Genomic DNA, 12311 nt, shown 5'->3' on the forward strand with positions numbered 1-12311 from the left:
ACCCAGTTACATGTATTGCTGGGGTCCATATATAAAGTGCATATGTGTATATATATATATTAATATATATGTATATATGTATATATATTATGGGTACCTGGGGTCCATATATATACAGTATATGTATATATATATATTAATATATATGTATATATATGTATATATATATTAAGGGCAACCTGGGGTCCATATATACAGTATATGTGTATATATATATATTAATATATATGCATATATATGTATATATATATTACACCTTGGGGTCCATATATAAAATAGATATGTGATATATATATATTAATATATATGTATATATATATATATATTATATGGCACTCATCCATATATAAAGACATGTATATATATATTATATATATATATATATATTATATAAATCTTGGGTCCATATATATGTGATATGATATATTATCATATGTATATATACATATACAACCTGGTCCATATACAGACAGATATTCATATACAATCATCCATATATGAGAGACCCATCCATGAGAGAGAGAGAGAGAGAGACAGAGAGAGAGAGAGAGAGAGAGAGAGAGAGAGAGAGAGAGAGAGAGAGAGAGAGAGAGACAGAGAGAGAGACAGGTGGTATGCACAGACCACAGGAGCCGTGCAGTGGGACCCAGCACCACACTGACCCTGAAAGGAAAGGACCCCACGAGACCTTGCTGGAGGGACCCACCGGACAGTGAGCAGTGGAAGCCCACGGATGACTGAGCCACACACTGGAGGGAACTCCAGGACCCTGATCCAGGACCAGCCAGGAACGAACGGACGGAGAGTGCCTTGAGCCAGTGAGGATGGAATGACCAGAACAGACCCCACAAGTGGACTTGCCCCACAGAGAAGCCTGATCCATCCCAACCAAGACCAACCGGATCCCAGTGGCCGAGGACATCATCCCAGGCATGGAGGATCCAGCCCACCGAATCCTACTGGACACGCCGAGAGTCCTGCCCATAACATACATAAATAGGACAGGACAAGGCCAAGGAGGCCAATCCCCACTTGAAAGCCCAGTCCACGACAGCTGAGGAACCCCTGACAGGAGCCGAGCATGGATGGCACTTATGGCACTTTAAGTGGATCCCAACGCATAAAATATATGTAGACTGGAAAGCAGAGTGGCATGGGTTCAGAAATTTTAACGGACAGGGACGGACACCAGAGCAGCCGCCTTACCTGAGCCCATTGCCAACCTTGTAGCACGGAGTGACACGGAGGGGTGGATACACAGGTGGAATCGAGACCGACACAGACAGAGACACAACCCAGGACAGTGAGCCGGACGGAGAAATGCACAGGACCGACACATTCTGAACACAGGGCGGACAGAGCCCCACTGCTGAGGCCACAGTGTCCCCATCCCATTGTACACAGCTGGAGGGAGGACTGCCGAACTTACACTTGGCAGTGAGCATGGAAAGCCTGGGGTTTTGGTGGAATTGGAGTTCTTGGGAGGCTATAGCCGGAGATGGATGCCTTTGACTACTGTGCCCACATGGAAGCATGGAGGTAACACGAGACAGACATAGCTGCCAGAAGCAGTAATGGAATACAGCCCACAGCCATGCCTTTGTGCTCTTATTAAGTAGGGATGTAATGAAAGTCACGGGAGGTGCGAAAGTGAAAGTCGGCTGGAAAGGGGCCTCCTCCAGACGCTCCCATTTACCCAAGCACTACACGCTTTGGGCTTACCAGGTCTGTCCAGAGTCTTCCCCCACCCCTGACCTAACCACTACCAGATGGTGATCGGTTGACAGGCTCTGCCCCTCTCTTCACCCGAAAGGGTGTCCAAACATACCCCTCAGATCAGATGAAACGATTATAAAATCGATATACACCTTTCGCTCTAGGGTTTTGGTACCAGGTACACTTATGAGCATCCCTATAAACAACATGGTGTTCGTTATAGACAATCCATGACTAGCACAGAAGTCCAACAACAAACAACCGCCTTCTGTATGATCAGGGAGGCCGTTCCTCCCAATCACGCCTTCCAGGTGTCTCCATCATTGCGTTCACGCGGTGCGAAGTCCCCCAGCAGAACAATGGATTCCCCACTGGCGCCCCATGCAGGACTCCACTCAAGGTCTCCAAGAAGGCCGAATACTCCGAACTCCTGTTTGGTGCATATGCACAAACAACAGTCAGAGGGGCTTTCCCCCACAACCACGCAGGCGTAGTAGGGAGGCGTACCTCTCGCCCACCGGGTAAATCCCTAACGAGCGGCAAGGCCAGCCGGGGCTTGTTAGTATCCTGACACCCGCCCGGCCGGCACACCCTGAGCAACCGAGAAGAAAAGAGTCCAACACCTATCCAGGAGTACAGTTCCAGAACCGAGACTGTGGGTAGAGGTAAGCCCCACCAGATCTAACCGTAGCGCTTCCACCTCCCGCACTCCAGTTCCGCCCTTCCCCACAGAGAGGTGACGTTCCACGTCCCCAGAGCCAGCGTCTGCTGCCCGGGTCTGGTCCGGTCGAGGCCCCCGACCTTCACTGCCACCCATGTGGCAGCATCCACCCCCAGCGTGCTCCCACAGGTGGTGGGCCCATGGGCTGGAGAGATGGGAGCCACGTAGCTTGTTCGGGCTGTGCCCGCCGGGCTCGTGGCAAACCCCGCCACCAGGCTCGCCGACGAGCCCCGTCTGGGCCTGGCTCCAGACGTGGGGCCCCGGCTTCCTCCGGGCAGGGTCACTCCATTTTACCTTGTTTTAAAAAAAAAAAAAAAAAAAAAAAAAAAAAAAAAAAAACCATTGGGCTTTGGGGTATATATATATATAAGGGTACAAAAAAACTATATAAAAAAGTAGAGATATAAAAAATATATATATATATATAAGAAAAAAAAAAGAAAGGAAAAATATAAAATAAAAAAAAAAAAAAAAAAAAAAAAAAAAAAAATATATAATATATATGGTATATATAAAAAAAAAAATATATATATATATAAATATAATAAAAAAAAAAAAAAAAACAAAAAAATAAAAAATATATAAAATAAAAAAAGAAAAACAAAATTTATAATATATATATTTATATATATACATATATATATAAAAAAAAACAAATTTTTTATTTTATGTATATATATATAAGTTCCAAGGGTACATATATATAGTGGTATATATGTGTATATATATATTAATATATATGTATATATATGTATATATATATTAAGGGTACCTGGGGTCCATATATAAAGGTATATGTGTATATATATATTAATATATATGTATATATATGTATATATATATTAAGGGTACCTGGGGTCCATATATAAAGGTATATGTGTATATATATATTAATATATATGTATATATATGTATATATATATTAAGGGTACCTGGGGTCCATGCCCTGCATCAGGATCTCGTCCTGTTTACACTCCACCATGTCGTTGGTGAACATGGCGTGGAAGTAGGGGATGGACGCCGCCAGCACGATCCGGTGGGCGCTGAACTTATGATCCCCAACCTGCACACAGACACACAACAATACACAACATCACACAACACAAAAACAAACAACCAAACACAAACACACCACACACACACCCACACACCCACCACAACACACAAACACAAAACACCCACCCACAAAACACACACAAAAACACAAAAAACAACAAACCAAAACAAACACACAACAACACACAACAAACACACACACACACACACACAAAAACACCAAACACAACACACAACAAACCACACCACACAACAACCACACCCCAACACACAACACACACACACACACAAACACACAAACACAAACAGCTACAGACACACAACAATACACATTAACACACCACACAGCTACAGACACACAACATCACACATTAACACACAACACACAGCTACAGACACACAACACACACATTAACACACAACACACAGCTACAGACACACAACATCACACAACATCACACATTAACACACAACACAGCTACAGACACACAACATCACACATTAACACACAGCTACAGACACACAACACACAGCTACAGACACACAACACACACATTAACACAACTACAGACACACAACATCACACATTAACACACAGATACACAGCTACAGACACACAACATCACACATTAACACACATTAACATAGCTACAGACACACAACATCACACATTAACACACATTAACACAGCTACAGACACACAACATCACACATTAACACACATTAACACAACTACAGACACACAACATCACACATTAACACACAGATACACAGCTACAGACACACAACATCACACATTAACACACAGCTACAGACACACAACATCACACATTAACACACAGCTACAGACACACAACATCACACATTAACACACAACACACAGCTACAGACACACAACATCACACATTAACACACAGCTACAGACACACAACACACAGCTACAGACACACAACACACACATTAACACAACTACAGACACACAACATCACACATTAACACACAGATACACAGCTACAGACACACAACATCACACATTAACACACATTAACACACATTAACACACATTAACACACAGATACACAGCTACAGACACACAACATCACACATTAACACACATTAACATAGCTACAGACACACAACATCACACATTAACACACATTAACAGCTACAGACACACAACATCACACATTAACACACATTAACACAACTACAGACACACAACATCACACATTAACACACAGATACACAGCTACAGACACACAACATCACACATTAACACACAGCTACAGACACACAACATCACACATTAACACACAGCTACAGACACACAACATCACACATTAACACACAACACACAGCTACAGACACACAACATCACACATTAACACACAGCTACAGACACACAACACACAGCTACAGACACACAACACACACATTAACACAACTACAGACACACAACATCACACATTAACACACAGATACACAGCTACAGACATACAACATCACACATTAACTCACATTAACACAGCTACAGACACACAACATCACACATTAACACACATTAACACAACTACAGACACACAACATCACACATTAACACACATTAACACAACTACAGACACACAACACACAGCTACAGACACACAACATCACACATTAACACACAGCTGCAGCGTTATATCTATTTATAGTAATATAATAATTAATATGGTAATATAATTAATATATTAACATAATAATTAATATGGTAATATAATTAATATATTAATATAATAATTAACATGGTAATATAATTAATATAGTAATATAATTAATATAGTAATATAATAATTAATATGGTAATATAATTAATATAGTAATATAATATTAAGATGTTAATATAATTAATATAGTAATATAATATTAATATGTTAATATAATTAATATAGTAATATAACAATTAATATGGTAATATAATTAATATAGTAATATAATAATTAATATGGTAATATAATTAATATAGTAATATAATAAAGGCATATGTTTGTTACTGTTAAACGTAGAAAAAAGCCAAAAATGTAGAAAACAAAGACAACGATGGCAGGAAACATGGCCATCTCCCCTGTTTAAATGTAAATGGACTAGGGCTGTGTGTAATTAATCTAAATATAATTGTGATTATGATTTCAGCTCCCATTGATCACAAAAACAGAATAATTGAGAAAAACTATTATTTAACGTTTTGCAGTAAACTCTGATTTCTCTCGTGTTCTGAATGATGTATGCGGGTTTTTTTTACTGTTGATTTATTTAACTTTTTTCCACTGTTTTTTAAGTTCAATAATTGCAATATTAACGAGTAATTGTGTTAAATTATCGTGATTCCAATATTGACCGAGGTAATCGTAATCATGTTTTTTCCCATAATCCAGCAGCCCTTAAATGGACAGATCTTGTCTAGTCTTAACGACTCCTCATAGCACACGTTCAGACTCTGATGGGTTCAGGGTCCTAGCCTGGTGGGACCGTTGTGGTGGCAAATTTTATTTTAACCATTTGTTTTTGTTCATATTGACCATTTGTTTAAAGATTGTTTTAAACCTCCACATAATCCTGTTTGGATCTTTTATGATATATGTGCTGGTCAGTCTGTCTGCTTGACAATCCCCATTTTGCAGCAATAAAATTGAAGTGAGATGAACAGACAGAGACATTTATCTTTTTAGATAAAACAGATGTTGACAAAATTTTCCTTTGGGGACATCATTTGAAGTAGGGAAGAATTTGAAGTTGGAAAAAACGTAATACATTGCAATATATCGCAGAATATTGCAATATGTTTAAAATCGCAATAATATTGTATCGTGACATAAGTATCGTGATGATATCGTATCGTGACATAAGTATCGTGATGATATCGTATCGTGACATAAGTATCGTGATGATATCGTATCGTGACATAAGTATCTTGATGATATCGTATCGTTACATAGGTATCGTGATGATATCGTATCGTGACACAAGTATCGATGATATCGTATGCGTGACACAAATTGTCGTGATGATATCGTATCGTGACATAAAGTGTCATTGATGATATCGTATCGTCACATAAGTATATTGATGATATCGTATCTTGACATAAGTGTGATGATATCTTATGTACATAAGTATCGTGATGATATCGTATCGTGACATAAGTATCTTGATGATATCGTGTATCGTGACATAAGTATCGTGATGATAGTATCGTGACATAAGTATCGTGATGATATGTATCATTGACTAAGTATGGGATGATATCGTATCGTGACCTAAGTATCGGGATGATATCGTATCGTGACCTAAGTATTGGGATGATATCGTATCGTGACCTAAGTATTGGGATGATATCGTATCGTGACCTAAGTATTGGGATGATATCGTATCGTGACCTAAGTATTGGGATGATATCGTATCGTGACCTAAGTATTGGGATGATATCGTATCGTGACCTAAGTATCGGGATGATATCGTATCGTGACCTAAGTATCTGATGATATCGTATCGTGACATAGGTACCGTGATGATATGTTAATCGCATAAGTATCGGGATGATATATCGTATACGTGACATAGGTACCGTGATGATATCGATATGCGTGACATAAGTATCGGGATGATATCATGTATCGTGACATAGTACCGTGATGATATCGATGTCATTGACATAAGTATCGTGATGATATCGTATCGTGACATAGGTACCGTGATGATATCGTATCGTGACATAAGTATCGGGATGATATCGTATCGTGAGGCCTGTGCTGATTCCCAGCCCTAGTTGCTGTGTGACGGGGCTTTATCAACGTTAAATAAAACCACGCTAGAGCGCCGCTTACTGAGCTCCGTGGCTGCAACACAACAAGCACCTGGTCGCTACGGAAACCCAAACTTGCGAATGTTAAATTAGGAACCCCCATGATCAGATCAGAAACCAAATCCTCCAAACGGTTCCAGTAAAGAAACTATTCTGAAGGAATCGGTTCCCGATGCCCAGCCCTAGTTATCAGTGTCTGGCCCAAGGGCACTTCCACATGGGACCGCAGGGGCAGGGGAATCGAACCACCAACCTTCCGGTTGGCAAGCGGCCGCTGTGCCACTGAGCCGAGGCGCCCGTCCCACGTACGTACCGGATGCAGGGACGGTCCGCTGGGGTCGGGGTGACTCAGCAGATTAGATCCTGAGTCCTAAAGAAGATTATTAAGCTGCAGCTCTGCAGCCATCGTGTTAATGTCCACGCTGCACTCTGGACCAATCAGTTCATTCTGGTGGGGGTGGTGGTGTGGTGGTGGCGTGGTGGGGGTGGGGGTGGGGGTGGATATGACCCGTTCCCTTGGTGTGGGAGACCCGAGTTTGATTCCCACTGTGATACATCAACCAATGTGTCCCTGAGCAAGGCACTTACCCCTAGCTGCTCCAGAGGCGTGTTATAGAGGGTGACACGGGAATCACCTGTCGCTCCCATCCCGAGCCCCCGAAAATACTCCGTCACATGACTGCCCCCCCCCCCCACAGAAAAAATCCTGTCCTGGAAAATCCTGAGAGAAAGACTCCCGACCTCCTCCCGTTTGGTTCTCTATGTGGTCTAAAGTTATCAGACTGTGTGTGTGTGTGTGTCTGACTGTGTGTCTGTCTGTCTGTCTGTCTGTCTGTCTGTCTGTCTGTCTGTCTGTCTGTCTGTCTGTCTGTGTGTGTGTGTGTGTGTGTGTGTGTGTGTGTGTGTGTGTGTGTCTGTCTGTCTGTCTGTGTGTGTATGTGTCTGTCTGTCTGTCTGTGTGTATGTATGTGTCTGTCTGTGTCTGTCTGTCTGTGTGTGTATATGTATGTGTCTGTCTCTCTTCTGTCTGTCTGTCTGTATGTATGTGTGTGTCTGTGTCTGTCTGTCTGTGTGTGTATATGTATGTGTCTGTCTCTCTGTCTGTCTGTCTGTCTGTCTGTATGTATGTGTGTGTCTGTCTGTGTCTGTCTGTCTGTGTGTGTATATGTATGTGTCTGTCTCTCTGTCTGTCTGTCTGTCTGTATGTATGTGTGTGTCTGTCGTTGTGTTTTCTGTGTGTGTCTGTCTGTCTGTCTGTCTGTCTGTCTGTCTGTGTTACTACCTCTGATACATATTTAGTAACTCTAAGTTGCTTTGGATAGAAGGGTCAGCTAAATGACACCCTAACACACATCTGGCACCATCACCCAGATGATCCAGTATCAAAGAGTGATGGTCTATCTATCTATCTATCTATCTATATATATATATATATCTCAGGGTTTCCTTCCGTTATGTGTAGCTGCAGCAGAATGAATGAAACTGACTTTTCTCAGATCTAATGATTGTAGTCTGAGAGTTATGTTTGTATTATCTGCTCTAACGTTCCCTACGTTGAGACACCGATACGGAGATAATACCGGTCCGACATCATGAGGAAAAGAGACGCATAATGTACGGAGAAACTGCTTCTTTTTTTTTTATTGAAAAACGACACATTGTCTATAATATTGGTGCGTTCTTTTTGTCTTGTAATCGCGACTAGCAGCTCGAGCGCGACATCACATCCATGTCGAAAAACGAATAACCGCGGGGAGGCTACTGCTCTGCTTCCTGCTCACGACTCGGCTTAAAGCCATCGTTGTCACATAGCAACCGAGCGTCTCTAGCCAATTACAGCTACACAAGCTACAACATAACTAATGAGGCGGTATTTAACTCCTAATAAGACTGTAGAGACATGTCTATAGGTAGCAGTATACAGCGCTATGTTTAACTCCTAATAAGACTGTAGAGACATGCCTATAGGTAGCAGTATACAGCGCTATGTTTAACTCCTAATAAGACTGTAGAGACATGTCTATAGGTAGCAGTATACAGCGCTATGTTTAACTCCTAATAAGACTGTAGAGACATGTCTATAGGTAGCAGTATACAGCGCTATGTTTAACTCCTAATAAGGCTGTAGAGACATGCCTATAGGTAGCAGTATACAGCTATGTTTAACTCCTAATAAGACTGTAGAGACATGCCTATAGGTAGCAGTATACAGCTATGTTTAACTCCTAATAAGACTGTAGAGACATGCCTATAGGTAGCAGTATACGCTATGTTTAACTCCTAATAAGACTGTAGAGACATGCCTATAGGTAGCAGTATACAGCGCTATGTTTAACTCCTAATAAGACTGTAGAGACATGCCTATAGGTAGCAGTATACAGCACTATGTTTAACTCCTAATAAGACTGTAGAGACATGCCTATAGGTAGCAGTATACAGCTATGTTTAACTCCAATAAGACTGAGAGACATGCCTATAGGTAGCAGTATACAGCGCTATGTTTAACTCCTAATAAGACTGTAGAGACATGCCTATAGGTAGCAGTATACAGCTATGTTTAACTCCTAATAAGACTGTAGAGACATGCCTATAGGTAGCAGTATACAGCGCTATGTTTAACTCCTAATAAGACTGTAGAGACATGTCTATAGGTAGCAGTATACAGCTATGTTTAACTCCTAATAAGGCTGTAGAGACATGCCTATAGGTAGCAGTATACACGCTATGTTTAACTCCTAATAAGACTGTAGAGACATGCCTATAGGTAGCAGTATACAGCGCTATGTTTAACTCCTAATAAGACTGTAGAGACATGCCTATAGGTAGCAGTATACAGCTATGTTTAACTCCTAATAAGGCTGTAGAGACATGCCTATAGGTAGCAGTATACGCGCTATGTTTAACTCCTAATAAGACTGTAGAGACATGTCTATAGGTAGCAGTATATAGCCGCTATGTTTAACTCCTAATAAGACTGTAGAGACATGTCTATAGGTAGCAGTATACAGCGCTATGTGTACCACTTCTTCATTAAGTTACAACAACAACAAAAGGACTTAAAATTGTAGAAAACCACAATGTTTACTACGTGTGATGACGTAGCCATCTTTGAAAGTGAGCTCGGGGTCCTCTGAGTTCAGACGACTTGACGAGTCGTATATATACGACCTCGGGGGCGTTCTTTATGCAACTTCCGGTTCGTAACTCCGGAAAACGACTCGTAGATCGACTTCGGTGGACAAAAAGAACGCACCATATCTGTTACAGCCAGGTGTGCCCCGTTGCCTTCTGGGAAACTGAGTTCAGTGTTCGTACTATGAGACTCAAGTGTCTTTAACTACTGTAACTATATTCAGTGATTACAGGCCGATTACTGCAGTAAAGTCACTTGTACTTAGTTAGTAGTGGAGTATTTTCACAGTACTGTCAGTGCTGTTAGAGTACCTGAGTACTCCTTCCACCTGTCAGTGTCTGTTCCCTGTATCCCTCCGCCGCCCCATCTCTCAGAGTCAAACACGTAAAGTAGAACCCCCCAAAAACACACACACCGGAAATACCTGCGACTCTGGGATCACCATGACAACGCGCCTGGGTCTCCGGTGTGTCCGGCAGGTCAAAGGTTGGCCGAGTTTTAACGAATGTGACGTCACTACCCTGTCTTTTTTAGAAGAAGTGGCCGTTGTTAGCGTCCGTTAGCATGTTTTTGCTTGTTAGCTTCCCGACAGCTGCTGTGGCTAGCTTGTTAGCTTAACGCTAGCTGGCATATAGTTGAGGCTCGCGCGCCGCCGGTTGGTTTTACCTTGAGTGTGACGTCGCAGAGCTTCCCCTGGCGGCGGATCTCCTCCATCACGACGTAGCCTCGCGCCGGCAGGTCGGGCACCGAGAAGTGGACCAGATCCTCGAGCTCTTCGCAGAGAACGTCTCCCATCGTCAGCGGCGGCGGCGGAGCGGACTGATCCCTGCGGGCCGCCGTACTACACGGACACATCCGGGTACACGACCGCCTTCACAATAAAAGCATCAGAACTTCAAATAAATATTGTAAAAAATTAATAAAAAATAAACGTCAAAACGTCAAGAAAGGCGTAAAAAAACAACAAATATGGTCAAATAAGGCGTCAAAAGTGTCGAAAAAACGTTTAAAAACAGGCTTTAATGTTCAGAAAATAATTTTTGTGTATTAGTATAAAAAGCGTCGAAGAAACATCATTACATGTCATTGTTTTTCATTTTTTGTTCTGATGACACATCTGGCACCATCACCCAGGTGTAACCATTAGGTCTATATAACTATAAACTGTATGTGTGTGTGTATATATATAATATGTATATTTATATACTGTATATATGTATGTATATAGTTTCCCTCCGTTATGTGTAGGTGCAGCAGAACTTCAAATAAATATTGTAAAAAAAAAAAAAGTCAAAACGTCAAGAAAGGCGTAAAAAAACAACAAATATGGTCAAATAAGGCGTCAAAAGTGTCGAAAAAACGTTTAAAAAACAGGCTTTAATGTTCAGAAAATACTTTTAGTGTATTAGTATAAAAAGCGTCGGAAAAAAATCATAAAAATGTCAAAATAAACAATCAAACGCCTCAGAGAGTGAAGCATCAAACTGAAAAGGCAGTTTTTGAATTGTGAAACCAGTGTGGCTCTTTCCTCCCAACTTAAATTTCCCAGTATCTATCTATCTCTCTCTCTTCATCCATATATCTATTTATCTCTATCTATCTCTCTCTCTCTCTCTCATCCATATATCTATCTATCTCTATCTATCTCTCTCTCTCTCTCTCCATCCATATATCTATCTCTCTCTCTCTCTCTCATCCATATATCTATCTATCTCTCTCTCTCTCCATCCATATATCTATCTATCTCTCTCTCTCTCCATCCATATATCTATTTATCTCTATCTATCTCTCTCTCTCTCTCTCATCCATATATCTATCTATCTCTATCTCTCTCTCTCTCTCCATCC

General features: G+C 41.2%; 1 protein-coding gene across 1 annotated transcript; it reads right to left on the reverse strand.

Annotated features, from left to right (window-relative positions):
• Window positions 1–3369: 3369 nt before the first annotated feature.
• On the reverse strand, window positions 3370–11319 carry LOC120549602 (kelch-like protein 18; the record flags this gene model as incomplete). The annotated part of the gene is given in 2 exon segments (XM_039786621.1): window positions 3370–3500; window positions 11131–11319. Coding segments are annotated over 2 exon segments (320 nt in total), but the record flags the coding sequence as incomplete, so codon positions are not given.
• Window positions 11320–12311: the final 992 nt, after the last annotated feature.

The sequence above is a fragment of the Perca fluviatilis genome, chromosome 20, assembly GCF_010015445.1.
Source record: "Perca fluviatilis chromosome 20, GENO_Pfluv_1.0, whole genome shotgun sequence".
Lineage (NCBI taxonomy): Eukaryota > Metazoa > Chordata > Actinopteri > Perciformes > Percidae > Perca > Perca fluviatilis.